This window comes from Ornithodoros turicata, chromosome 9 (genome assembly GCF_037126465.1).
Source record: "Ornithodoros turicata isolate Travis chromosome 9, ASM3712646v1, whole genome shotgun sequence".
In the NCBI taxonomy this organism is placed as follows: Eukaryota; Metazoa; Arthropoda; class Arachnida; order Ixodida; family Argasidae; genus Ornithodoros; species Ornithodoros turicata.
In genome coordinates this window covers 13,892,611-13,920,374 of record NC_088209.1, presented here as the reverse complement: position 1 = coordinate 13,920,374, position 27,764 = coordinate 13,892,611, and the positions used below count along the sequence as shown (strand labels likewise).

The 27,764-nt window shown below is 49.1% G+C and overlaps 1 protein-coding gene and 1 non-coding gene across 2 annotated transcripts in view; both read right to left on the bottom strand.

Moving 5' to 3' along the window:
* The window catches only part of LOC135368162 (organic cation transporter protein-like), a 70,979-nt gene that overhangs the window by 40,764 nt on the left and 2,451 nt on the right, over positions 1-27,764 (bottom strand). Inside the window, exons 5-7 of the mRNA XM_064601282.1 lie at positions 22,397-22,551; positions 15,009-15,177; positions 11,693-11,840 (exon numbers count right to left, since the gene is read on the bottom strand). Of these exons, the coding sequence (XP_064457352.1) occupies positions 11,693-11,840; positions 15,009-15,177; positions 22,397-22,551 (472 nt within the window). The remainder of the gene's footprint in view (positions 1-11,692; positions 11,841-15,008; positions 15,178-22,396; positions 22,552-27,764) is intronic.
* Trnaa-ggc (transfer RNA alanine (anticodon GGC)) lies at positions 5,978-6,050 on the bottom strand. Its single transcript has one exon. It is a non-coding gene; the product is annotated as a tRNA-Ala (tRNA).

Sequence of the window (27,764 nt, the reverse complement as noted above, 5' to 3'; positions counted from 1 at the left end):
CCTGCATACGTGGTTTTGGTGCGAACCTAGAGCCGTTTACAGGGGAAATAAGTGATACTCGCAGTGAGAGGAGGGCCCTTCTGGTAGGGGCCCCGGAGCATATGCCCCGTCTTCCTCCTCCCCTTAAATCCGGCACCGGGGGTTAGTGAAAGATATTGCATGTCCTGCACAAATGGTGATGAAGCTTACCAGTTCTACCAGGAAGGGTGCCACTGCGGCTCCTACCCTCGTAGCCATCATGCATGCTCCGACACCAACGGTGCGAAGAACAGTAGGGAATACCTCGGCAGCGAATATCCAGATGATTGTGAACGCTGTTGAAGCTGCGAACTTGCCAACCATTGCAAATGACAGCCGAAGCCAGAGCATGTCTGCAAGAGAGTTGTAGGATGTATAGTCTTCTGTTCGGCGCCAGAGGAAACAACGTCTCTTCGGCTAGTGTACAACGCTTTCTAGATCAGTTGCCAGCTCTTGTGTGCGTCTTGTGGCCCTGTATTATTACCAGGTAGAACAGCAAAAACATGGACGGATGGGGCCGTGGAAAGCAAAAGGGCAAATTGACCCGTGCACCTTATGACTAATGGCTGTACAGGACAAGCCAAATGGTATCATGTCGTCTTTTTCTAGCAGACCATATGGGTGTATTGTAGGGAGCTCTAACGACAACAACAAATACATGTGCGATTATGAGTGTGGAACATAACTAATGGATCTGTGGCTCACTACACAGCAGGGCACACTTGTTAGTATGAGACATGAAATGGACGGGTTGATGAGATGGTTGGTTGGTGTGACATGAACGCTTTGTGGTAGCAAGGAAGGCAGCCGAGAAGAAGACAAAACAGCACTCGCCGCCCTCCCCCCTCTTCCTTCCAAGAAGACTTGAGTGTAGATGGACGATGAGCACGGCGACGAAAGCAGGAGCACGATTGTTGTCCGGGCCAGGAGCGAAGCCGGTTGCCAGCCCAGAGCGGTTAATGGGAGACTAATTAACTACTACTAATTAATTAAAACTAAACTAATTAATTACGGTTAATGGGGAAAGCCGGTCTATGTCACCCCGCTGGTGTGTCGAAAGACGAGCGATGCGTTGCGTGAATGCGGGGAGACATGTGGCAGACGTATAGGTATGTCGCGGCACTTTTATCACTTTTAGGCCGGCGAAAGCTCGCTTGAGGCGCTCGAGTCGGACGTATAGTCGGATGGGTCGAGAGTCTTGTCTGGAGGAAAGGTGAAGATGTGGACACGCAGTCGAAAAAAGGTACCGTTACCGAGATCAGTATCAGGCGACGAACAAGCGAGGTTTGGATTTACGGCCTCGCGAACGTCAAGGAGAACAGGAGGTTGCTTGTCTGCCCAGTTGTGGCTTCGACATTTTAATGAGTAATGCGCTCCGCTCAAATTCGCTTGAGGAGCTGAGTGAATTTCCGACTGTTTTCGCACATTTAATTGTGCGATATAATACCGGCAAAACACTGTTGGTACTGTCTAGCATCTACCTAGCATCTAGCGTACCAGCGGTGTTTTGCCGGTACTTTACCACGCAATTAAATGTGCGAAAATCCTCGGAAATTCCCTCAACTCCAAGTGAATTTGAACGGTTGAAAAGGGAACAAGCAGTATGAATCCAGAGTCACGTAACAACAGCGGCGACGTAAAGCTATTACTAAAGCACCGCACCAACAATTATTTGCAAAAGCCCGCACTTGTGTTTCCGCTCTTGTGAGTAAAATTGAAGTTGTGGCATATATATGATTCCGTTCAGACCAAATATATTTCCGGGCAAAAAAACTGCATCATACAAATATCCATAAAAGAGGATGATTTTTAGAAACGATGTGTAACCGCATGTAATTAGTGCACTGATTTTAGTATTGTACCTCACGTACTCCATTCACAAAATCATGCTCGTCTCCGGATCACGTTGCTTTCGTAATAGCGTTTACAAGCGTACGCCAAGCACGGAATTCCCCTGCGGATGAGCATGCAGTTACCGTGGAAACGGGTGCGCCTCGCACTGTCCTGTGAAGAGGCGCACGCGCCGTTTTCTACGATAAGATGTGTTTGTGTTCGGACTGAGGGAGATATGGAAGCATTCCTCCGTTGCAGCGCCAAAGTTTCGCTGCATAATAATTTGCGAAGGCTCGATCGCATCGGAATACGACTATGCTCGGTATATTAGGGAGATAATGTTCGCGTCGTGAACATTCCTCCAAGAGTGAGAGAATTGTTTCACGTCGTGTACAGAGTTCCACACGAATATAAATTACTACCTCTGTCGCACGCGCTGATGTAGTGTCATTTTCGTGACGTGCACTCCAACCAAGCGAATGTCACTTTATTGCGCGCTTGCTACACGGCTTAAGTACCTGTCACTTAAGATATATGATGGCTATTACGATAGATAAGAATAACCGGCGGCAAATCTTTTAGGCGTGCGCATTACACCTAGAATGTTTTTTTTCTCTTTTATTTAGAAACGCCTCCTGCAGATCTTCTTCCAACATTAAACAAATTGGCCTCAAACATGCATGTGCCCCAAAACAAAACAAAAAATTTAGTGGCGATTTAACGGTAAATGCGAAAGAAATGCGTTAGCAGCGCCTTTTCTGGTTCGTACTTGACTAACCCAACATCCGGTTGTCCACTTCCTGTCTAAATCCGACTTATGGGTTGTTCACTTCCCATCTATACTTGACTTCCCGTATCCACTTCCGCTCTAACCTGACTTCCGGTTGCCCACCTCCTGTCTATATTTCAGTTCCGGTTCGACACTTTCGATTACTACATGCAAGTCCATCTAATTAGCCTTTAATTAGCCTCAATGACTTTCAGTTACCCTGCAATTACCAATTAAAACGGTAACCTGCGGTTACCTTCAGTAATCTTTAATTTCCTTTAATATTTCTCTTAATTACATATACATTACATTCATTACCTTTATCCTCAACTTTCTTGCTTTAATTACCTTCAATTACCTCTAATTACATCCAGTTACTCTTACATCTTTCTCTTAATTACATGCGACTACTTCAATTTCAAATCATTTACCTCCATTTGCATTTATCCACTTATAACCTCTCTACATGCCCATTTATACCCCTGCCTCGGTGAGGCTTCGCCATCTCACACACGGACGCACAGACTTTTTCCATTTTGACACTCCTAATGCTAACTCATTAAAACTGGCCGCCGCCCGGTCGCTGAGGCCGCGAAGTTCTCACAGGCTGTTAACGAGAGTAATGACAAGTTTTTTTTTTCGGCACAATGTCACACTGCACTAAAATCACATAAACACGCTGTTGAAAATACTTGTTTAAGAATATTGTGGTGTTAGGGCCCCTCGCTTTTTCTCAATATTAATACCTGCCCTACAAAGTCTGCCGTCGAGGCTACACACTCGGACAGCCGAAGAGACGTGAAGTGAGTTTGGAAAACTCACTATATCGTTAGTGCACTTTCGGCTGAGTGTCACTAGAAGATGTCGTGTGACAACGCACGAATGACTCTATAAGTGCAAGTGTCACTGGTAGAAGGTGCCACTAAATTAGTCCGTCTGACAGGGTATAATTCTGAATTTGTGAACAAGTGCGAAAGTACACACCGTGCCCTGCCAGGAATATACCGACACAGCATATCCCTGACACCCAGTAAGTGGCCAGCGTCGCCCGACGACGACGAAAGAAACGAATAATGACGTAGCAAGCAATTCCGACCGGAAATTCCACTCCTGCGGCGATCACGAAATTCAAGTACGGGTCGCCGCCCAGACGAGTCATCGACAGCTGAAGTCCATAGAAGCCGATCCCAGTTGTGAACCTGCGTTATCAAACGAAATCAAATTGATTCCTGTTAGCTATCCGCGTACTCAGTATGTACAGGCTGTTTAATTTTTAGCCGTTACAGATTTGCCATACAAAATCTATGAGAGCAGCGTAGATGTCGTTTCGGAGTAGCCAGAGCCGAGATATTTGGGACGAACATCGCCAATTTTCTTTTTGAAGTCAGTCAGGCCATCGTTTCCTGCAAGCAGGTTGTACGGCCATGCAGACATCCTATCCAAAAGAATTTTGTAACCGGAAGGTGTCTAATTTTCCGAAATTCGTTAATTAAGGCTTGAATTTGAGAGTTTCTCGCAAGAGCGAGATAGAAGAATGGGATCCAGTGCTCGTTGAAAACAGTTATCTATTCAAAATCCTGAGACGAAGACGTGAATATTTGTAGGTAGCATGTTCCTGGAAAGAGACTGGGTTCAGCATAATCCACGGGAACAACTGGCCGAGCGAACGAGCGCTGATGGCATTGCAGATGGCATTGCGGCTCGCTACAGGGCTCCGCCTTCCCTTCGACTGCCTGGGGCGAAAGTTAGACAGGTCGAGGGTGCTGGCCCAGGAGACAGTACGATGGAGCTTGGGCTCCGGGGGCAGAGGTCGTACAGTGGAGCAAAGAAGTTGTGCAGGAGTGTCGGACACCATGTAAGCGGGCTTCACACGGTCTAACACGCCACCTGTTCGTGTCCCGCAATGCCGAGGGTAATGGTCTTGTCAGACCGGGACAGCGCACGGAAGGGGCCGTCGCAGTAAGTGGTCAAGGGACTACAGCTTCCTACTACATGCGAACGGTGTAACGACGCAGGAAGGCATGCGTGCGGGACTGGAGGTCATGGGGAAAGAAAATCGGGGCGGAGGTGGGCTGGCGCGAAAGCGTCGGAGCAAACTCACGGAAGAAGCGTTGGAGGCATTGGACATAATCGGCCGGGGGAATAGGCTGCTCAGGTTGTCCGGAGGACCAGAAGTCAGCGGGCAAACGCAGGGTCATGCCGAAAACAAACTCTGCGGCGGAGCAGGCAAGGTCGTACTTCGGGGCTGAGCGAACGCCCAGCAAGACTGGGGGAGATGGTCACACAATGAATCCCGGCCTGGCGAGCAATGAAAACGGCCTTCAGCTGACGGTGAAACCTCTCAGCCAGACCTTTTGCAGCAGGGTGTTACGCTGTGGTCCGCAGATGGTGAACGCCGAGGAGTACCATGAGTCGCTTGAAGAGGGCACTCTGGAACTGCCGGCCCTGGTCGGTAGTAATGCGAGCGGGCAGCCGTACCGTGCGATACAGGCGGAGAGGAGGGCGTGTGAAAACGGTATTTGCACTCGCATCGGGATGTGGAACCGCTTCCGGCCCTAGGTGCAGCTGTCCACGATAGCAAGAAGGTAGCGATGGTCGTGGCACGGGGGTAATCGACCGACTAGGTCTGAAACTGCTGAAACTGCTGGTCTTGGTGTGACGCGTGATCTTGGCCTTGTGGCAAGCGATGCAAGCCTGCTTTCAGAATAATCCACTGGAACAACTGGCCGAGCGGCCCGTGCGCCGTGCATTTATTAGGGCGACAAAGCGAACGAGCGGTGATGCCATTGCAGTTGGTGCGGCCCGCTACATATTCATATCCAAATTTTGCTGTGCCAATCAGCCTAAATGCACGCCACAGGAAGACATGACCTTCGACGACGGAGGTTTATCTGGCACGAAAACGTTTATCTGCCCAGCCCCAGATGAGTACCTATTCCAAACATCTCCATCACTTCAAAGCACGTGATGTGAGCGCTGTCCTCTCTGCGCTCCCGATCGGGGTGCTTTTTGTTTCCGCTCATATGCATAGGAAAATTACGTAATTAGGCAGTAAATATTTCGACGTACGCGCGCGTTTGAGTATTTGTTTCAACAACGGAATGACTTTCAACGAGGATTGTCTCCAATTCTGCTATATCGCTTTTGCCCCAAAATCCCCCAATTCAGGAGTTATTGAATGACTTATAGGTAATTAGTCATCTTGTAGCTCCACACTCTCATTGAGAAGATGCTTGGCCCTGGGACGCAACTGTAAACACGTTGGAGTGTTACGTGTTTTTTGTCGTCCATGTTAGTAGCCTGCCTCGGCAAATTGTCGTTTTTTTACGATGTAAGATGAAAGTCACTGAAAAGGTTTGCCAGCTGTAGGGATCGAACCCACATCTTCTGGATTGCCGGTCCAGGGCTCTACCAATTGAGCTAAGCTAACACGCCTCTCCAGCGACTTTCGGGGTGCGTCATCTGAAGGGACGACAAACCAGCCACTCACCCAGATGCCCAGATGTGGGTTCGATCCCTACAGCTGGCTAACCTTTTCAGTGACTTTCATCTTTCTTCGTTGATTTCTTAGGCAATTTGAGGCTTTGTGTGTATCTGTCCCCTCTATGGTGTTCCAGCCTCAGAACATCAGTTTATCTCTTGTTTACGATGTGTATGTTGGTCTCGTACGTTTTTTAATAAAAATATGCAACGAACGAAAATGGAAACGCTGTACATATAAGTGGAGGAGCCAATGGGGATGAGTTTCTAGTGAAGACTCCACCATAATGAGTGCACAAGGATATCAGTGAGACATAGATTTACTGTTAACTATAACTACAGCGAATAATGCCACGAAAACGGTTATAAAGGCGAGAGATACGCGCTTACACGGTCACACAAATACAACAAGTTCAATTATATAAATCGCACAGGCTAAAAACAAGAAGGAAGAATTATAGTCTTCAGCGACGTAACAAATAAAGCGTGTAGAGCCAACATACCTCATTCAGGAGCAGTTGCCAAAATAAAAACATAGTTACCTCTTAAGTAAGCTGAAAACTTGTTCTGACACAACGTACTGGCAAAATAGCACAAACGCAGGCCGGCTGGTGGATGACATTCATGATGAAACAAGCATGAGCTATGGGCAGTGGCGTAGCCAGACCTCCAAGGTAGGGGGGGGCACGGTACGAAAACTCGCCCTACTCCCCCCCCCCCCCCCGCCGCTAATCCTGGGCGCGACAACATACACATACTCGTGCACGCCGCAAAATGCGGTTAAAAAAAACAGAACGAAAATAATTGATTTGGACGTGCACAATACGATTACATGTATAGGCTGTCATGTCCAATGAGGTGGTGTCACGAGATTGGAAGGATTTTGAAAAGCTCATACTTTGAAAACCATTCAAGAGTGCTGCTTAGACGCCATGGACTGTAAGAACTTTCGCGATCGTCACACTGTCACTCCCCCCCCCCCCCTCATATATATATTATTTTCTCCTCGGATTTGCACGATTTCCGTGGGTCGGTCCGTGGCAGGTAGGGGGGGCTCGAGCCCCCCCTAGCCCCCCCGTGGCTACGCCACTGGCTATGGGTACCTCGGACAAGTCGGCATATACAAAACGAACAACAACACAATAAATGATGGAAAAGCGACGATGACATGGAATGCTTCCACGCGATGGTCACAGGATGACAGTGAAAGGGCGCAGACTAGCTGCACTCTTAGAAATGAGCCCTCCCCTTCCGATTTGTTTTGGTTCCACTGCGTCTACCAACGCCATGATGACGTTCCTCTGGTACAGGTCCAAAATCGTGTTGCCAAGTTTCGTCTTTCTATGGTCTCCTCACTGACATTATGAACCACACTCTTAAAAATGAACTTCACCGCAGAAGTCACCCTAGCCAACCATAATCTCGAGTGATACCGTTATCTGCCCTCATTTGTTAAAAACCAGAGGAGTACACCATTTTTGTGACGGTTATGAACAGCATAACTGTCACAAAAATTGCGTACGCCTCCCGTGTTCAACAAATCATGGCAGTAGCTCGGGAGTGGCAAGCTGAACACAGCACCGTGTTGCTGTAAAGTAGCCTTGCAAAGAACACAGTGCTGAATGCGGTGTTGGGTTGCCCCACAAATAACGTAAATATGCGAGGAAAGCCCTTTGGCATGCTGAATGATAATGACAAGTCCAGTGCATACAGGAGCGACAACTGTGTGATGTCATGACGCCATTGCTGGCGGGCCAAGGGTGACACCAATGCAAACAAGTAGAAGCGCCTACCGAACTAGAACTAGATGGAGGGGATGATGGGCACGGCTCTGTGGTTACAGTGAGCCCATTTCGTGTTGCCCATAGACCTCTCCCTGTTTGTATTCAAATGACGTCATGGTATTCGACAGCGCCACCAATTTGGTAGAGTTGAACTACGCTCGAAGCTGGAGGCGAACAAGGTCTCGCTCGAAAGCCACTGTCTTAAGGGGATTAATATTGTCTCTGAAAGGGACGCGACCTTCGGTCCTACTTTTCTTTCAATAGGAGGCAGCGAACAAGTGTCCATTCGTGGAACCCAACCCTCCCCTTCCGATTTGTTTCGGTTTTAGTGTGTCTACCAACGTCATGATGATGTTTCTCGGGTAGAGGTTTATTGCTCAGGCTCATTTCATCATGAATTTCCATATTCTGTTTTAGCTTCTGTGTGATGTACTACACCTGCTTTCTCTAGCCTGAAGTGGCGGCTGGCACTGCTTTTACTGAAGCCTACGCTTGGTGAAAGAATTATTATTATTATTAGTAGTAGTAGTACCAATTATGACACGGCGTCCCATATTCGGCACACCGAATGTGACTGCTATCAGTTGGTGCACACCAAAAGTAATTTGTATTCACCATGTTTGCGTAATAGTAATACATGCTTATTAGTTAGAGCCTCCTTACGATGCAAAAAGAAGTATGGCTGTGTATCTTCGTATCTTGGACGTGGTCAAGAGGTCCACGCATCTGCTGTCTTCGCTGGACTGATCCTTGTTTGGAGAAAGAATGAGAGAATGAATGAAGAAATGGGTTATCAAATGCTAGGTTATGTAACACCCGAAGGCACATTTATCGCCCGATTTCTCTACGAATTACATAGTTAAAAATATCGCCCGATTTTTACCCCCCGAATCTGAGAAAGGCATTTAACCCGAAGAAGTCACTCCATACTAATAAGACGTTATTGGTTGAACACAACTCGAGATATAGATCCCTATTTCACACGAAGGATACACCTTCATACGGGCTTATGCATATCACTTAATCAACATTTCACAAGTTCTGGCTGAACGTCCCCCCTGGTCGCGCGTCCTTATAACGCCGCTACACCGTAGCCTATACGAGCCTACGAGCCTATACGTAGCCTATACGTAGCCTATGCGTAGCCTATACGTAGCCTATACGTAGCCTACACGTAGCCTATACGAACCTACGAGCCTATACGTAGACTATACGTAGCCTATACGTAGACTATACGTAGCCTATACGTAGCCTACGATCACCGTAATAGGTGACCAGCAATTTCTAAGCATGATGGGAAAAAATAGGCGATGTCAAGTTGCCGGTGGTGAGAAAATCAAAGAGTGATATTAAACGGTAGGAACAACTTATTTATTTACACATGGTAAACAAGACTTTCGTGCACGAGTCTGCACTTCTTCAGGTTACAAAAATATAAACATGGTACAGGCACATATATACAGTTGAAGGGGGAGTTCTGGCATGAGAGGGTAACAGGTTGATGGAAATTCCTTTCCATCAACCTGTTACCCTCTCATGCCAGAACTCCCCCTTCAACTGTATATATGTGCCTGTACCATGTTTATATTTTTGTAACCTGAAGAAGTGCAGACTCGTGCACGAAAGTCTTGTTTACCATGTGTAAATAAATAAGTTGTTCCTACCGTTTAATATCACTCCATGATGGGAAAGCAAGACTTCGGGTTCTAAGCAAACAGACGACGCTACGCGATGGCTGCGGTGGTGGACGCGAGCACAAGAAATTAAGTCTCAAAAGAATGTTAGATGGGAAGGCTAGGTGCATGTTGATTTCATGTCGAAACAGGCACCGTAACGTGACGCTCACCGTGCCAACTTCGGCCGTCAATTCGTGATCGTTCCCGGATTGCAGTGAAAAACGGAAGGAAATGCAAGATGTAAGATGTAATCCTATGTTGTATGTCTTTAGAAACGAGCAGCACAAAAAGCGATGCTTACCTACCCCGACGAGCGGCATGCGAAACATTCTCGTCGTTTCGGTTTGTCGCCAGAGCCCACGTGTAGCTGCCTGATTGGGTTCCAATGTAGCGGAAAAACGTGGAAGCCCTCTTGCGTGTAATTACAGCACGGAAATACAGAAAAATCAACCATCGGAGTGCGCAACGCAAGCGTTCACTCCTTTTCGATTCCGCCGGGATTAGGACCAGACCCGCAAAGCAGCACTGGAGTTCTCCGCAGCTGACTTTACAACCCACCTCACCTATTACCAGTCACCTATTAAGGTGCCTTATGCAGCCTTGCCATCTTTTAGCCTTGCCCCGCGTCAAGAGCGTGGGTACGTAACAGTGCTCGTCAATGCACCTTTTCCACATACGCGTCGTAACCTAGCGGCTGTCCAACGGACCATGCTCGGCGGGCGTCATGACAAACCCACGTGGATAGCACAAAGGACCAAAACCTGTCCGGAGTGGGGCTGTGAACACAGGGATGGCATCCAATGTATTGCTCCGTAGACGAAAGCGTGCTAGACGAACGCAATGCATCCTGGACAGGTCCTGGTCGCACGTCACAGGAAACGTCAAAGCACACGTGACCTTAAAGATGGCGGCGCCCGTGATCGACGGGCAAACCGTTTGTAAACAATGCGTTGTTGTTTCTGCGCAACGTTTTGCATGTCTTTCGATCACAGTAATTATTTTTACCCGATAATCTCGCAATAAAACGCGCAGTTTTGCACATAAGGCCTCGTACTGTTGACGACTCCCAAAGATGTGATGACGACTCACTGAGCCGATGCAATGTACTTAAACTCAGGAGAAATGGGCTACCATGTTGCGGAAGAAGCACCGCATAGTTCACGCTGGCAAAAAAAAACGACCATCTTTTGGCGTTATGACGACGGAAATATGTTGGTAAGCGGCAAAACGACATGTAAACAAAGTCACATTGCTTCAAAATGACGTTTTCTATGACGTGCGATCAGGGCAAGATGGCAGTTTTGCCAGAAGCACCCGCTTGAGGGTAGTTACAACAATGGTGGGTTTGTGTCACCCCTGTGGCCGTGAAGCTCGCGCCATTCGCGCGATTTCCCCACTGGTCCCCACTTCTGTCCAGAGCTTCTGTCGTCCTCATTGTGTCCCCAATATGTCGGCACAGTTCCCTTAGAAGTCGGCCCAAGACGCACATTCCCCCAGGGCGTGAGTCGTGACGTTGCCCACATACATGAGGCCGACAACGGCAAGCCCTATCACCACCACCACCACCACCACCACCCCATTGTGCGCCATCTAGTGAAGACGGACATAAGCCTCTCCGGGACCTCAAGGTCATACGCATGCGCATAGGCCATTGTGAAAAACGTGCATTATCCAGTGTAGACGTAACAGTGTTTTGTTAACACATATGGAGCTCCGAGAGAAGATTCAGTCTTCATAAATGTCAAAGAGTGGTTGCGCGCAAAGTTGTAACGCGACATGCGAGCATTCTGCGTTCAAATACAAACAAAATGGTGGTGTTGCAAAGAACAGTTCCCGACACTGCGACATGGCGCCCAACACCGAAGCGGCTGCAAAGTCTGTAGCCGACTATATGGAACATCGCCTCAACTGCTCGTCACAACACGTATACCACTATCTTGAGCGTTGGAATTCGTACGTTCCTGATTATAACTTTGCCATATGAAGCTCCATCACTTAACCTTCACGAAATCACTTTACGTACATCTATCCCAATCGGCTGTCTTGAGGGACGCCTCAAGACAGCCGGGAGAGCGAGAAAGAGCAAATGCCGTGCCAGCGAGAAAGCACGTCCCGAGCCAGGAAGAACTGACCTGAAGTATCTTCTTGCGTAACTGAGTCAGGGAAGCATCAATGTCTTCGATGTGTATACCGTTCACTCTCGCCGCCCGTAGAATGACAGCACGAGCTTCATCCATTCTTCCTGTGGCCACCAGCCATCGGGGAGACTCAGGAAGGAACCTACGTCCAATCACATTATATCTCAGGCGTATTCTAGAGATACAGTTTGACCGTTTAGCGCATTCTGCTGCAACCATTGCAACGAACGAGTCGAGTAATACAACACATATACAGAGTGTCCCCACTGATCGTCATTTAAATTAAGTTGTTGTTGATATAGAGAGTGTGCACAGATGAAGCATGTAAGGTGTAGGGAGACAGTAACGAAGCAATCCAAGGGAGCACGCGCTTCATTCTGCTCCTAACAAGAGAACTGCGCACTTCTGTGTTCCTACAAAGTACACATGCGTGTTTCATCCCCCGGCTGAATAGTTCGGAAACGGTGCCACCTGTCGCGAAACCTTTCTTTCTTTCTTTTTTTCCTTTAGCATTCTTAATATACAGGCCACAAACTGGCCGCTCAGTTTCTCATTTGCATGCGCTCGTTAATTAAATGAACATTCTTACGTTTTCGTTTTACTTCGCCAGGAGTTTTGTAACTGTGCCGTCGCAATGGTCACATTGAGACAGTGCCGAACCAGTAAAATAATAGCTTCGACTTTTAGTGATTGTTTTTTTGTAATTACAGTCATGTCTCGATTATCCGGACACCTCGGGAGTCGTCCCTTTTCGTCCGGATAACGAATTTCCAGATAACCGAACCAAGCAAATTTCAGGGGAAGCCCGAAAAATTTGGGAGACCACTTTCTAGCCCAGAAAAGGAAACAAGGCCAAGATCGTTACTTCAAAAATTAATGCGATGTGAGCTGCTTGAAATAGTAAGCACGCGTGTGACAGAATTTTGTGACAGAAACAGCCAGGGCACCCGCTGGGTCACCCTGCGGTTCAAAGAAGGGCAATGTCACAGAAAGTTTGTCCGCGCACACGTTTTTGTCTTTTTGCAAATGCCTTTGGCATATGCCAGACGAGAAGGCGATGTTGTGGGACGGCTTGGACATTGACCCTTACATGTGGATTTCTTGCCCCCTGTGGGTGCCTGGCACCTCTTCCGCTTATCGTCTACCATCTCTGCCGTGTGGGCGCTCACATCAAAAGGAAGTGACGTCTGTAGAAAGGGGAGTCAAACAGCGAGTACAGAATGTCCCCGTGAGATGTGACCCTTTTCCGGAATAATGCGAGCACAGCACATGCCGGGGAGCAGGGACAGAGGACGTTGACACTTTTACGGATATGCGAATCAGAATTACCCACAGGACCCGGTAAATTGTTCCCCGTACTTGCTGTCCGGATACGGATAACGAATTCCGGATAACCGAGAGAAAATCCAATGGTAGCAGGTTCGTTCCCGACAGTGTAGACCGGATAACGAGTTTTCCGGATATCTGAACTCCGGATAAGCGAGACATGACTGTAACTGGTTTTATACCCCTGTCAGACGGCATGCTCGAAGGACTTCGGGGAATTTTCATTTGCAAAAAATGACCTCTGACAGCCGTGTCAGACGGCAGCTCAAAGGACCTTTCTAAGAAATGACCATCAACGCGAAAGGAGGCCCCCAACGACATTCGAGGTGCAGAAAGGAGCAATCTCCACAACAGTGTTATGCCATTGTACCCTCGCTACCGTCGCAGCTGAATGTAGGAAAACCTATAAAATGCGGATAATGGAGTGAAACTGTGATCCTGAAACTGAAACTTAGATCCTATTTAGAGAAGTGCATATGGCTTCTGCATCTTGATTTGTGGCGCACAGACCAACTTCAACTTTCCACAGCAGACAGGGAAAACGAAACCGAAAAAGGGAGCCGGTGAGGGCAGTCAGTTGAGGAGCACTCCTTTCCCGCCTGTCTGGCAGGCGCCCCCGAACAAAGTTCATTTGAGAGGCCTAAGGCCATTTCTCGCAATTGACATTTGAAATGCTGTCTAACTAGGGTATTAGTTTACAAATTTCCGGCGCGGCGCAGTGCAGGAATGCGCTCTTTCGCTGAACTATCCTGAGCTCAAATTCGTGTTCATCCGCTTGCATTGGTGTCGAGGGAGCGGCAAGACAGAGAACAGCCGCGCGCGAGGGTTTGATATAGCTTCTTGTTTTCGTAAACAGGATTGCTGTCATATTATTGAATGGACCAGACAGTGCGTCTTTATCGCCGTAATGACAAGCACTTGCCAATAGGACGTAATTCATTGGTGGACACGGGAGTGGAAGAGCGCCCTTTCGTACTTCACCGCGACCAGCCGTGACAAAAATATGTAAACCGAAACCAATTAATTACTTCCCCAAATGACCCGCTTTGGTGGCAGATCTTTGTCTAAAGTGTGTCCACTGAAGGTCTCAAAAGGCGTAGTACCCATTTTAGTGCCGACGGCGCCTTGCTTTAGAAGTTATTTTTTTTCGAAACACATTTGAATTTTTATTTAAATAATGGCGTCTCCCGCTCATTCACACAGTACGCGGCTTGTAGGTGTTATCGATACTCGTAAAAAAGAAAGGTCCTCGATTGGTACATCACATCAGCGAATTATTCTCGGTTTTCCGTCCTTCATGATGTCCGCGTTTTTTATGCTCCGAATTTACACACGAACGAGTTCAGTTTATCCTCATGATTCGTTCAGTATTAACTGTTCATATCACATCGCATCACTACTTAACGACACATCACTACTTGGCAGTACAACTGTGGTGCGACAGGTTCAGTCCTGTCTGCGTGAGCGCGCCGTGGGTTACGAAAGCTGTGCGGAGGAGCTCCAGCGAAAGAAGGCTGAGGCTGCGAGACGGCGCCGCCAAGCTGAATCGGAGGATAAGCCCGAAAGGCTCGTTTGGCTGCAGATGCTGTCCTGCGTTAGGGTTGCTTAGGGCAGCCCGCAAAGGGTTTTCAAGTTTTAATGATAACGCATTACCGCCGTATTTGTTGGTTTTGATAATATAAATGCGTTGTCGTTCTTCACAGGAAGCTCGTCTGATAGGCGAGCATCGCGTTACGTACGCAAACGTGGACATACTTGACCTGCGCGCACCCTATACACTGTGGGATGGTAACTATAGCACCAAGGGAACAGCACCATGGGCGAGTTAATTGTCGCCTTATGGGATTACGGCGGGAACTGGTATACGGCAGATACTAGAACGACGGGTAACTATCACGTTTCCTTCTAATGTGGTAACACATTACAAAATAGAAGTAATTTCCCCACCTCTCATGTATATATTACGAAACACATATATCCCTACCAGGACGCTATGAGGAAGATGATGAGAGGAGCTGTGATGGCGAGCTGCAGGTGGCGCCACTCCTGGAAGACCCACGCAAAACCAGGAAGTAGTAGGACACCCACCGCGAATCCCATGCTGAACGCCAGGGCAGTCGTCGTGCGCTGCTTTGGGCCGATCACTTCCATCACTGAACAGAACGTTTATCGATCGAGCATCACACAACTCGACAACAGAGAGTTGTAGTACATCGTACGCTATCGTCTTTGTGTGCGTTAGAAATGGCGTTTTTTTCTGCGCAATGCGTGAAGCTGTCTTTTTTGTTTTGCGCATGCGCGGAAGCGCAAACACTATCCCTTACGTACGCCAAGGCGAAAGCGTAGGACACACAAAAGTCGTTATTAGATAGTTTTGGTGGTGTCGTACACTATCGTCTTTGCGTACGTAAGGGGTACCCTAGTGGTTCTGCGCAATGCGCGAAGCTCTGCTTCTGTTTTGCGCGTGCACAGGACCACCAACGTTGTCCTTTACGTACGCAAAGGCGACAGCGTACGATACACTAAAACTCATTATTGGGCGATACATAATACTCTCTTGATTACTTGAAAATGGGGCGTGTACGCGTTATGTGACACGTTTCATTTACGTTAATTGCCACAGAAATGGGGCATACGCTCCACCCTTTGTAAGGGAGTGGAGTGTCGTTTATAATGAGCTTCTGCCTGCTTTGCCTTAAATGTGTTTTGTCTCGAGAGTGACATCGATCTCTCTCCTGATTTGTTGAACACTCCAACCACACCAACGGTGAAAACCAACCATCGCTCAGAAACCAGCTCGCGTGGCTCAGTGGTTAGCGTGCTGGCCACGTCACATCGAGGCTGGGAGGTACCCAGGTTAGAATCCCGGTGCCGGCTGCGCTGTCTGGGATTTTTCCTTGGTTTTCTGCAAACGCTTTCAGACATATGTCGGCAGAGTTCCCTTAGAAGTCGGCCCAGGACTTACATTCCCAAGGGCGTCAGTCCTGACGTTGCCCACCTCTGTGAGACCGACAACGGGGAGTCCCTTCACTATCACCATCACCATTGCGCAAATGATGCACTTGTATGCAAGTGCATCAACAGCAGCGCAGACGAAGATTGGCACCTGGCTCGTGCCACGCATTTTCCTTGACCATCGTTCCATCCAAAATAAACCTTTCGTACAGCGCACTGCTTGAGAGTGTAGTCGTGTTCCGTGACGCTCGCCTACAAGTTGGTGACCCGAACGTGATGGCTTCGCCGCCTACCCATCCGGAACCCCCCCCCCCCCCACCAGTTCCCTGTCATCGGTTGGCACATATGCCGCCGCCGCCCCTTTGCGCTCAACGATAGGCGACTACACTGTGCGCCTGCCGACCTTCTGGGCAGCCAACCCGACTGTGTGATTACTCCAGGTCGAGTCCCAATTTGACTTCGCTGACATCTCGACTCAACTGACTCGATACTGGCACGTCGTGAGTGGTTTACCGCAACAGGTTACCAGTGAGCTTGTCGACATTCCTCCGTAGCGCGACCCTGATGACTCAGTGAAAGCCGCCATCCTCGACTGGACGATGGCATCTGAGCGCAAGTGACTCTAGCAATTGATTTCGGCGGAAGAAGTCGGGGATCGGCGCCCAAGCCAACTACTGTGGCACATGCAGGATATCCTGGGCGACCGTGAGCAAAATTCGATCCCCAGTTAATGCAAGAGCTGCTCCTGGTAGGTACCTGGTACCTGGTTGGTAGGTACCATTACCGCTTCGGAACGCGCGCCCGCCGATACTCCTGCCCCCCTCCCCTGCCCCTGCTCCTGGACGGCTGGCCTCCGTTCTTCGACAAGCCGCTTGTTTTACATCATTGACAAGACCTCAAGACGCAAGCTTCTCGTTGACAAGGGTGCGAAAGTGAGCGTTTTGTCCGCTTCTAAGTGCGAGCGCCTCCGGCCTTCCTTGTACCACCTTCGAGCCGTCAATAACACCGGTATTCGCATCTAAGCCGAGCGATCGCTGATCCTCAACAAAGGGCTTCGTCGACCCTTTCCATCGATTTTCCTGATCGTCGCTGTCGATTTCCCCATCCTGGGTGTTGACTTCTTGGCTGCTTGCAAGCTCAGCGGACGTCGCCCAGCAGGGCCGGATCCTTGACACCGCTACCGTACTGAAAACGGGTGGCTACGCCGTTTTGTCACGCGCGTACAACCATGTCAATTATCGCAAAAACGCGCACGCTCCGCGTTTTCCAGAAATAAGGGATGATAACCGTATCATTCTGTGCATTGGCCTCCAGCGTGCTGTGTGGTGAAGATATGTTTGTTATTTGTGCCAACGATTAACGGGAGTAAGGAAAGCTTGCAGCGAGAAAGAAAACTAGTGACAAACGAGTCTTCGCATGGGTACGCAAAAATTCGTTTCACTAGAGCAGCGTACCTCACAGTATAGGAGCTCACACAGTAAAAACAGAACTGCACCGCATAGCGCACACTGCGCCAACCGCTACCAGAAGTGCTTAGGGGTATCGCTTCTGATTCAAAGAGAGACTAGGGCGGGCACTTTTTGGCGTCAACCTGGGTATATGATAATTAAGGGCGGATTTTTAGGCACTAACAGACGAAACAGTGGGAGTCGTTGTGTTGGTGGTGATGATGTATGACTGCTTGCAGTAGCGGACCACGCTTGGGCGTGCAATGTCACGACTATCGCAGGGCGGATCGTCCTGGGTCGACTTCTGAGGGAAGCGTGCCGACATATGTCTGAAAGCGTCTGAGGAAAACCCATGAAAAACCTCTCACAGCACAGCCGGCACCAGGATTCGAACTCTGGTACATCCTGCAGTCTCGACGTGACAACAGAACAGGACGTCACCACATGGCACGGTAGAGGCCAACCGCGATTCCCACAGATCGGGAGTGATAAAGGTGTCATTCTGTGCAATTGTTGGCCTTTAGCCTTTACTGTGCTATGCGCTGAAGTTCATTTTTTTAAGAGTGCAGCGAGCTGTCGTGGAGCTACACACGACGTTGCACGAACAGGCATCTCTACATTTCCTTGTGCGTGCTGTACTTTAGCTGCATTCGAATTCAAATCAATTGTGTCAGTTAAAAAGCTATATCAATGACAGGATTTGTAACCTTCAGTAAATCTCTCCCTGTTTGTAAACGAATGACGTCGTAGCGTTCGACAGTGCCACTGGTTTGGTATGGGGCGAACAGCTATGGGGCGAACAATGTCGCGCAGGAAAACCACGATCTTGAGTACGAAGGGAATTTCCTCAGGACAGGAGCCGCCGGCGGCTCCTGTCCTGGGGCAAGTTCCTTCGTACTTCTCTACCGGTTCACTGGATTTCTATCCATACACGATCTTGAGAGGATTACGATGCACCTTTTCTTTCAATAGAAGGCAGCGAACAAGCGCCCATTCGTGGAACCCAGCTTTCCCCTTCTGATCTGTTTCGGTTTCAGTCTGTCTGCGAACGTCGAGATGACGCTTTCGGGTAGAAGTCCATTACAAAAGCAAACCTTGTCGAATCTGTGAATGTGACCAGCAACTCGAAAATTCGTCGAACCGCGCGAACGAGTGGATTCCCGGATTACTGGAGCCTCGGACTTTCGAAAAGTTCGCCACATCATTAAACGATTTTTCTTCTTTATTCTCGGCATAAATGAAGCCCTCACGGCCACGTAACATGAAGCCCGGGTCAGATGAGGACTCGACCCACGCACCTTGTTTCCCAGAGGACACCGCACTGCACAACTTGTGTAACGAATGCTCTTACGTGCTGGAACTCAGTTGAACTAACACCACCTAGATAGAGAAAACTTGCTTACTCGTCGACTTGACTAACAGGTAAAAGTAAGCCAATCGTGTTTTCAACAGTCGTAGCTAATCACGAACATCCTTTCAGCTGTCGTAGCCGTGGAAGCGAGTCACCGTCAGCCGCATTCGCAGCCACTGCCGTTTGCGAGTATAGTAAAGGACCCCACGTATAATAAATGAGAAAACAAGATGAAGCGCAAAACGGGTCCCAAGTATATTTTTCCAAAAAGGAGCTTGGAAGTGACATTTAACGTGGCTCGAAACCCCGCTTCACCTGTGGCTGTCCACCGGAAGCCACCACGCAAAATATTTTCGCTCTGCGGTGTACTGTCACTGCCACTGCGCAATAAATTTGACAAAAGACAGTCGCAGACGAGAGACACGAGTCTCGCGTGACGTGGAAACTGCTCGGTGCTTTTTCTTTTTCTTTTTTTGCTTGTTTTTTCCAGGTCCCCCAAACTCACCACACAAAAGCGTGGAACGAAGAAGGCCGCCACTAGATACCCCACTGTTGCCGTTCCGGATCATTTCAGCGCGCTAAGTTTAGCGGCAAAATGTTTTTGTTGTTTCTGCGAATGAATCTAGTATTTATATGTCCAAATAATACGCGTATAACAACTTTCTGTGTCGTGTTTCACTTTTTGGTTCCGTTTTTAAACGTGTTGAGCGATCGGAAGGATCTAGTGCACGGCTGCGTGCATCGCATAGCGTACCTGTCGTACGAGGCGCCGCGGGCGCAGTCGTCCATTTCTCCTTCGGTGACTTGGCCTGGCTTGGATTGTGCTTCAACTGGATCTTTAGCGCGCTACAATCAAACGCAAGCCAACGTCTGGTAACAGTGGGGTATCTAAGGGCGGCCTCCTGCATTGCACGCACCGGGATAGGAACAAATACATGGGAAAATGGCGACCTTGGGGGACCTGGTTTTTTCCTTCCCGGCTCATGCGCCTCTTATACGTGTTTCTGCTGTGCCGTTGGACGTCACTGGTCACGTGTCGGAGCCTCACGCGCCCTTCGGTGTGAGCCTTGCGCGTGCTCATCGTTCTTTCGCAGGATCTCATCCAATACGTTGCAGAAGACGCCACAGGCACAAATGAAAATATATTTTGGGGCTGACTTCCACGCTCCTTTAAGGCTAATTTTCTGCAAGGTATGTTTACTTTTAGTCTACACGTGCAAATTTGCGAAGTTATACCCAAAACGCACTGTCGCACAGGATCTATAGATCGGTCCGCAATCATGGTCGACGCAATCCCGCTGGACACGCGGCGCCGTCCGCACTTCACGTTCGTAATCCAGGTTTTCATTTGACGCCGTCTGGTGGAAGCTTGTAGCGACATCGCCATCATCATCCTCCGCCACAGGGGTGGCATCCAATGTATTGCTCCGTAGACGAAAGCGTGCTGGGCGAACGCAATGCATCCTGGACAGGTCCTGGTCGCACGTCACAGCAAACGTCAAGGCGCACATGACCTTAAAGATGGCGGCGCCCGCGATCGGCAGCCAAACCGTTTGTAAACAATGCGGTTGTTGTTTCTGGACGACGTTTTGGATGTTTTTCGATCACGGTAATTATTTTTATCCGATAATCTCGCAATAAAACGCGCAGTTTTACACATAAAGCCTCGTATTGTTGACGACTTCCAAAGATGTGATGATGACCGCGCGTTAAGACTTACCGAGCCGATGCGATGTACTTAAACTAAGGTGAAATGGGCTACCATGTTGCGGAAGAAGCACCACATAGTTTACGCTGGCAAAATACGGTCATCTCTTGGTGCTATGACGGCGAAAATATGTCAGTAAGCGGCAAAACGACATGTAAATAAAGTCACATGACCTCAAAATGACGTTTTCTATGACGTGCGACCAGGACAAGATGGCAGTTTTGCCAAAAGCACCCGCTTGAGGGTAGTTACAACAATGGCGGGTTTGTGTCACCCCTGTGTCCTCCGCGCACCAATGATCAAGGCGCGCGGGGGATGATGATGGCGATGCCGCTACAAGCTTTGCACAATACCTACTGAAGTTTCAAATTAAAAGAAAACATATTGGTCCAGGATGTCTACTTGAAATATATCCACATTAATGCAAATTCTATTTCAGCTGTTTGAGCGTTTGTCCATGTTGTTTTCTTCGTTATGGACCGCTGCCATCACCGCCATCTTACCAGCGCGGAACCGGCAGTGCGAGTCAGGTCCCCCAAACTCACCTCGGAAAAGCGTGCAACGAAGAAGGCCGCCACTAGATACCCCGCTGTTGCCGTTCCGGATCACTTCAGCCCGCTAAGTTTAGCGGCAAAATGTTTTTGTTGTTTCTGCGAATGAATCTAGTCTTTATATGTCCAAATAAGACGCGTATAACAACTTTCTCTGTCGTGTTTCACTTTTTGGTCCCGTTTTTAAACGTGTTGAGCGATCGGAAGGATCTAGTGCACGGCTGCGTGCATCACATAGCGTACCTGTCGTACCAGGCGCCGCAGGCGCTGCAGTCGTCCATTTCTCCTTCGGTGACTTGGCCTGGCTTGGATTGTGCTTGAACTGGATCTTTAGCGCGCTACAATCCACGCAAGCCAACGTCTGGTAACAATGGGGTATCTAAGGGCGGCCTCCGGCATTGCACGCATCGGGATAGGAACAAATACATGGGAAAATGGCGACCTTGGGGGACCTGGTGCGAGTAGAGAGAAGACGATAAAGTGAAAGGAAGCCACTGCGCCTGCCCCAACCCTCCTCGAAATGTGTAATCATGTTCGCGAACGGGAGACACCTGTCTGTGTTGTTGATCTCTGTCGCCGGGACTCGCTTTGCCCGCACCCGAGGGCCAGTTCTCACTTGGCGACGCTCGACGCGACGTCGCAAACGGGCGGCGGAAGTAGAGGCGCATTTCCGCCGCCCCGCCAAGGCGCATGATTTTCATGTTCCCACCAGAGTGGCATTCCGTCGCCCAAAGCAGACGAAAACTGAAGAGGCGTGGCCTTTCTCTGTCACCCTATTGGTCGCCAGTGTATCGTTCTCGCCACCTCTCGCCGACGTCGTGAACGAGACCGGCATGGCAATTTTTTTGGCTCGACGTCTCTCCTCTTCCAACGCCGGAAATGCACGTCTACTTCCGCCGCCCGCTCGCGACGTCGCGTCGGGCGTCGCCAAGTGAGAACTGACCATGAGAACGATGACAATCGCTGCCTAATCACGATTGCACGCGATGTGGATCCTGTATCAGGCCGTTTTGGGTATATTAGATGCAATCATCTGCTAGTTCTTGAGATCGCAGAATGGTGAATCGTGTTAACATACGAATTCTGACTTTATGTGTCATTCCATGATAGGCAAGCCTGAGCGATGGGCAAGACACGTCAACAAACACAAACACGAAGGCTCAAAACGAGCAAGGCTTGCCTATATCATGGAGTTTATCCACCAGCTAGCCTGCATTTACGCCATTCTGTCAATGACTTTACGTGTCCACATAGCGAAGGAGGAAGAGGCGTCATTTAGCACCCCTTCTGTGTGGCGTTGGCTGAATGCACGCAAGGGCTCCATATTATATAGATCGAATCCAATCCAATCCAACGTACAAAGGCAGAAGGTGCTTCCTTGGCCCAAGCCGAAGCCGAAGCCGCAGATGGCCCGTCCCACCAGAAAAACGCCAAACGAAGGAGCTATCCCGATGATGACTCCAGTCACTAGCGTCAGAATGAATGACGCTATTATTGGGGGCCTGCGTCCGACCCTGAAACACAACACGCCACAACAGTTTGTTAAAAGGGGACGGCTCTCTTTGTCCTGTGAAAACACTGTGTTGCACAACGTCCTTCAACGTCAAATAGGCATATTTGCCCCTGTTTGTTCGATTTCTGTAAAGCATTATTCTGTGAAGCCCTCCACGCAACATTCCTTGCACGGAACGCGTTACCCGCCTTACGTTATGTATGACAACAGTGTCTAGTGGGACGCCTGTATGTCACATGACTTCAAAGGCGCTTAAAATCATGCTATGGCGGGCTAGAAGGCCATTCTAGGTTACCATAATCATACTCAGCTTTAACAATAACAGAGAGAGGCCTCTGTGCATCAGAATAGAGCAACATGGCGGACGCAGTAGAGTTGTGTTCAGGTACCGCTAGGGGACCTACTGGTGCAGAAATCGAAACGATGTCCCACATGGACCCGTGCCACACCCGTTTCCTGGGGAGAGTTTGGCCACAAGGAGGATCCTAAGTTGAAGCGCGTCATGCGACGTCACGTCTAAACGACCTCCCTCGCCGTGCTCTAATGTTGTCCCATCGGCAGCTGATCGTTTTCTTTTTTTTCCTTTTTTTTTACGTTGCAAGAAGGGAAGACACGTGCGTACATCGTCCTTCGAAAGCGCTTCGTCCTTGAACTATTTCAGTTTGGCAACAAAGCCCCCCCCCCCTTATCACAGGCGGCCGTGAGTCATAACTCATAAGCCAGTTATTCGTGTAGATTACATTCATTGCGACAACAAAGCTGTCGACCAGCTGGCGGACGGCATCAAAATGGCTGATACGCGGATTCTGCTTGAATTCGGGCTTGAATTTTAGCCGGCGCAACGACGACTCTGACATCAAAATAGGCCCACCCATGAGGCGGCAAAAGATCACAAAATGGCCAAACTCTCCCTATAAATGGCTAAATCCCTAAATCAGGGATCTCTAAATATTCTCCAAATATGAAAATATGAAGGACCGGAGCTCTTCCACTCCCTTCAACCACGAAAGATCAATACGCGGATTTGAAGGGAGACCAGAGCATATTTATAGAGGCATACGGTGAAAGAAAAATTCTTTCCGGGAACAGCACCGCAAGCGGTACTGCCCCGTCGACCTTGTTATCGGCCGTACCATTCAAAGACACGGCCCACCCAGGGGCGGACCGCGTTATCAAGGGGCCCTTCTCCAAATATGAAGGGTCGACTCGCTTTCGCCTCCCTCCACCGCGAAAGATCAATACGCGGATTTGAAGGGAGACCAGAGCATATTTATAGAGGCCTACGGGGAAAGAAAAATTCTTTCCCGGAACAGCACCGCAAGCGGTACTGCCCCGTCGACCTTGTTATCGGCCGTACCATTCAAAGACACGGCCCACCCCCCAGCAAGCCATTAATATCCCTGGGACATCCCTACAAGGTCGCGAACGTCACGAATATCTCGACATCCATAGGATATCTATGGGATATCGCACAATTTCATTGCGTTTTGGGCTTACTCTAGTAAACAACAGGTATCCCTGGTATGTTGGAAGGATATCACGCTCTGGATGTTTGAATGTCCCATGACAAGCAGCCTGCAGATCCTAGGGATGTCTATGGGAGATCCAGGAAATATTTGTTTGTCCTTATAGAGACGGTAACCTGAATTAAAAACACAGTAGTTGATAGGAAGGGATGTCAGAAATGTTGTTGGGTATACTGTGGGTTGATGCAGAAACACAGGAATTGCGAAGTTACATCCTCGTCACCGTTACAAATGGTTTACGCCACGCTACCCCTAACGAACGTGTGTGTAACGATTTGTATTTCAGTATATGTTTGTAATATATGTTTGTACGATTTGTAATTTCGGTAATTAAAGGTATATGTTCCATCCAGCTCGCAAATAGAGGTTACTCCGGGTTTTCCCAAGTGGTCCAATTGAGGCGGGCAGAGTTCGGCACTTAGGCTGGCGTGTCCCACGGTGTTGCTGTACTGTGATGAATCCTGTTAGGCTAAGGTAATGTTTTTGTTCCCAATAGTATCAAATGGGTTAAAACACACAATAAATATTATTTGCTGGTACACAGTTGCAGTGGTCTCTACGCACTCTACAAACACTAAATATGTGAGGCACAAAATTGTTAAAAGCAAAATATGTACGATATTCGTAATCTCCCGTATATATCCAAATATCCGTGACAAACGTCGCAGGGACTTTCAGTGGATCTACAAACATGGCAGAAATGCTAGTCGCTGGGATATCGCATGGATGTAAAACGGATCTGTGCCAAACTCCACTGGATATCCAAACGTCCCGGGCGAGATATCTTACGGATATTTGCTGGATGTATCTGGTTGTCTGGGCCGGGGCGGACCGCGTTGTCAAGGAGCCCTTCTCCAAATATGAAGGGTCGACTCGCTTTCGCCTCCCTCCACCGCGAAAGATCAATACGCGGATTTGAAGGGAGACCAGAGCATATTTATAGAGGCCTACGGTGAAAGAAAAATTCTTTCCCGGAACAGCACCGCAAGCGGTACTGCCCCGTCGACCTTGTTATCGGCCGTACCATTCAAAGACAAGGCCCACCCAGGGGCGGACCGCGTTATCAAGGGGCCCTTCTCCAAATATGAAGGGTCGACTCGCTTTCGCCTCCCTCCACCACGAAAGATCAATACGCGGATTTGAAGGGAGACCAGAGCATATTTATAGAGGCCTACGGTGAAAGAAAAATTCTTTCCCGGAACAGCACCGCAAGCGGTACTGCCCCGTCGACCTTGTTATCGGCCGTACCATTCAAAGACAAGGCCCACCCAGGGGCGGACCGCGTTATCAAGGGGCCCTTCTCCAAATATGAAGGGTCGACTCGCTTTCGCCTCCCTCCACCACGAAAGATCAATACGCGGATTTGAAGGGGGACCAGAGCATATTTATAGAGGCCTACGGTGAAAGAAAAAATCTTTCCCGGAACAGCACCCCAAGCGGTACTGCCCCGTCGACCTTGTTATCGTCCCTACCATTCAAAGACACGGCCCACCCAGGGGCGGACCGCGTTATCAAGGGGCCCTTCTCCAAATATGAAGGGTCGACTCGCTTTCGCCTCTTTCCATCGCGAAAGATCAATACGCGGATTTGAAGGGAGACTAGAGCATATTTATAGAGGCCTATGGCGAAAGAAAAATTCTTTCCCGGAACAGCACCGCAAGCGGTACTGCCCCGTCGACCTTGTTATCGGCCGTACCATTCAAAGACACGCTTTGAGGTCCACACGGTTGAGGTCCGCATCGATATCATGTAGAGGAGAATGAGGACGACTCGTGGATGACACACTGGACACACGGCTTGTGATTGTGGCAGTTGATGCAGCAGCAGGGGGATGGCGCAAACAAGAGCGCTGCGATCCTGGCGGGTTCCAGAGATGAGGTGTGAGTGCTGAGTGGTTGAGTGCTTGAGTGGTTGCTGATTGTGTTGAGTGGCTGCCGCTTGCGTTGAGTGATCGTTACTGAGCGTTGATTGTTGCTGAGTGAGTGCGTTGAGTTTTGTTGGGTGATTGTTCCTTAGTGGACGACAGCATATCGTGGCCGGTACAAGAGCGTGACCGCTAGTTGTCGCCAGAGAAATGCCGGGAAAGACCATCATGAAGCAGGTGGAGGCCGTAAACTGAGCTTGCTGTGGTCTCCCTGCGGGTTCCCCGGTGGAACAGTGGTCCCGGTGCGACTTGCTTGCTAGAAGGTGGTTCGTTGCTGGTTTGCCGAAAAATTTAGGATGATGAATAGCCGAATTACGCCGAACATGGTGTTCGTTGTTCGGGTCACCAAACGTAGAGGAGCTGGTGTTCCTCTACATGAGTCCTGACCTTGTATTGCCAACTATAGGGTGAGACAAGCTTAAGCTTGCCCACATCACGCTTCAAAAATAAAGCGCCACCTGCTGCACAGTAAGCGCCGCCTGTGGGCTCATGGGAACTTAAAGGACTGACCGGCGATGATGGAATGTCCCAGCAGGCAGATGTGCGTGGCCTCACGCTAGGACGGTGCCGGTAGAACTGATTGTCTGGTGCATTAGCGAGCGGTAGCAAAGGGGCGTCGCCGTCGTCGTCCACGGACCGCCACAAAGTCCTCGCACGTTATATTCAAGTACCCCGAGATAGAGCACTGCACGGGCCTAATTTTCAGGCCCGGACCCAGCCCGTAACCGATTGTTTCCATACTCAAGCCTGGTCCCAGGCCGCCTCTGCTCTATGTGTTCTCGGGGCCTCGGGTGAAGCGAAGGACGCTCCTTCTGTTGCCCAAATCGTCCAACTCCCTTCGTCTTGTCGGCAAACATCTCAGCGCGCCCGCCACACCAATCGTCCCCAAATGTGTGTGAGCGCACGTGCGAAATCCAGACCCATTACACGAAATAAGCATGATCACATATATAAAAAAAAGTGATAGTTCTCAGGTGAGAATACCATGATACCCCGTACCCAATGGCAAAAAAAACGTGACATGAAAATTCTGCTGTCCAGTCTCGTAAAATATGTCCGCGTACATGCTCGACCATGGCCGGCGTTGCCAAGCCCGTACCCGGCCCAGGCACGGTGGCTGAAACCCGAGCCCAGCCCAGGCCCGCACGAAAAACGCGAAGGCCGGGCCGGGCATGGGCTTTCGGGTAATCCCGTGTATATTTTGTGGGTAAGGCATGTAACCTTTCCCCCCCTCGTGTGGGAAGTCCTGTCTCTTTTTCAGGTGTGAAGGCTTTTCGGTTGTGTTTTTCTCCTTCATATCTGATTGTCGCTACAAGTGACGCAATTCCCAGCACTGCATTGGCATAAAATTTGCATTAATAAATATTTTTCGACTTGTACTTTTTTTGTGTGTATTACATATATATATATATATATATATATATATATATATATATATATATATATGCCACTCGCTCAAACGTCGCCCACCTACGCATTGCTGATGAAGGCCCAATAAGGCCGAAACAGCTGTCCAATGCTGGTGTGGCGACGTTTGGGACTTATAAACATATGTTCAACGTGCAGCCAAAGAGCGTATGCTATTTTTCTTCATTTATATATATATATATATATATATATATATATATTTGTACGCGCATGTTGACGCGTAATCTATATCGCAGGCAGAGGTAACGGCGCGCTATCGAGCAGCCGGCTGGGGCCAGGGACCAATTCGCTAATAGAGGTAGGTTCCCTACCTAGTCTACCATGCTTTGATTTTGA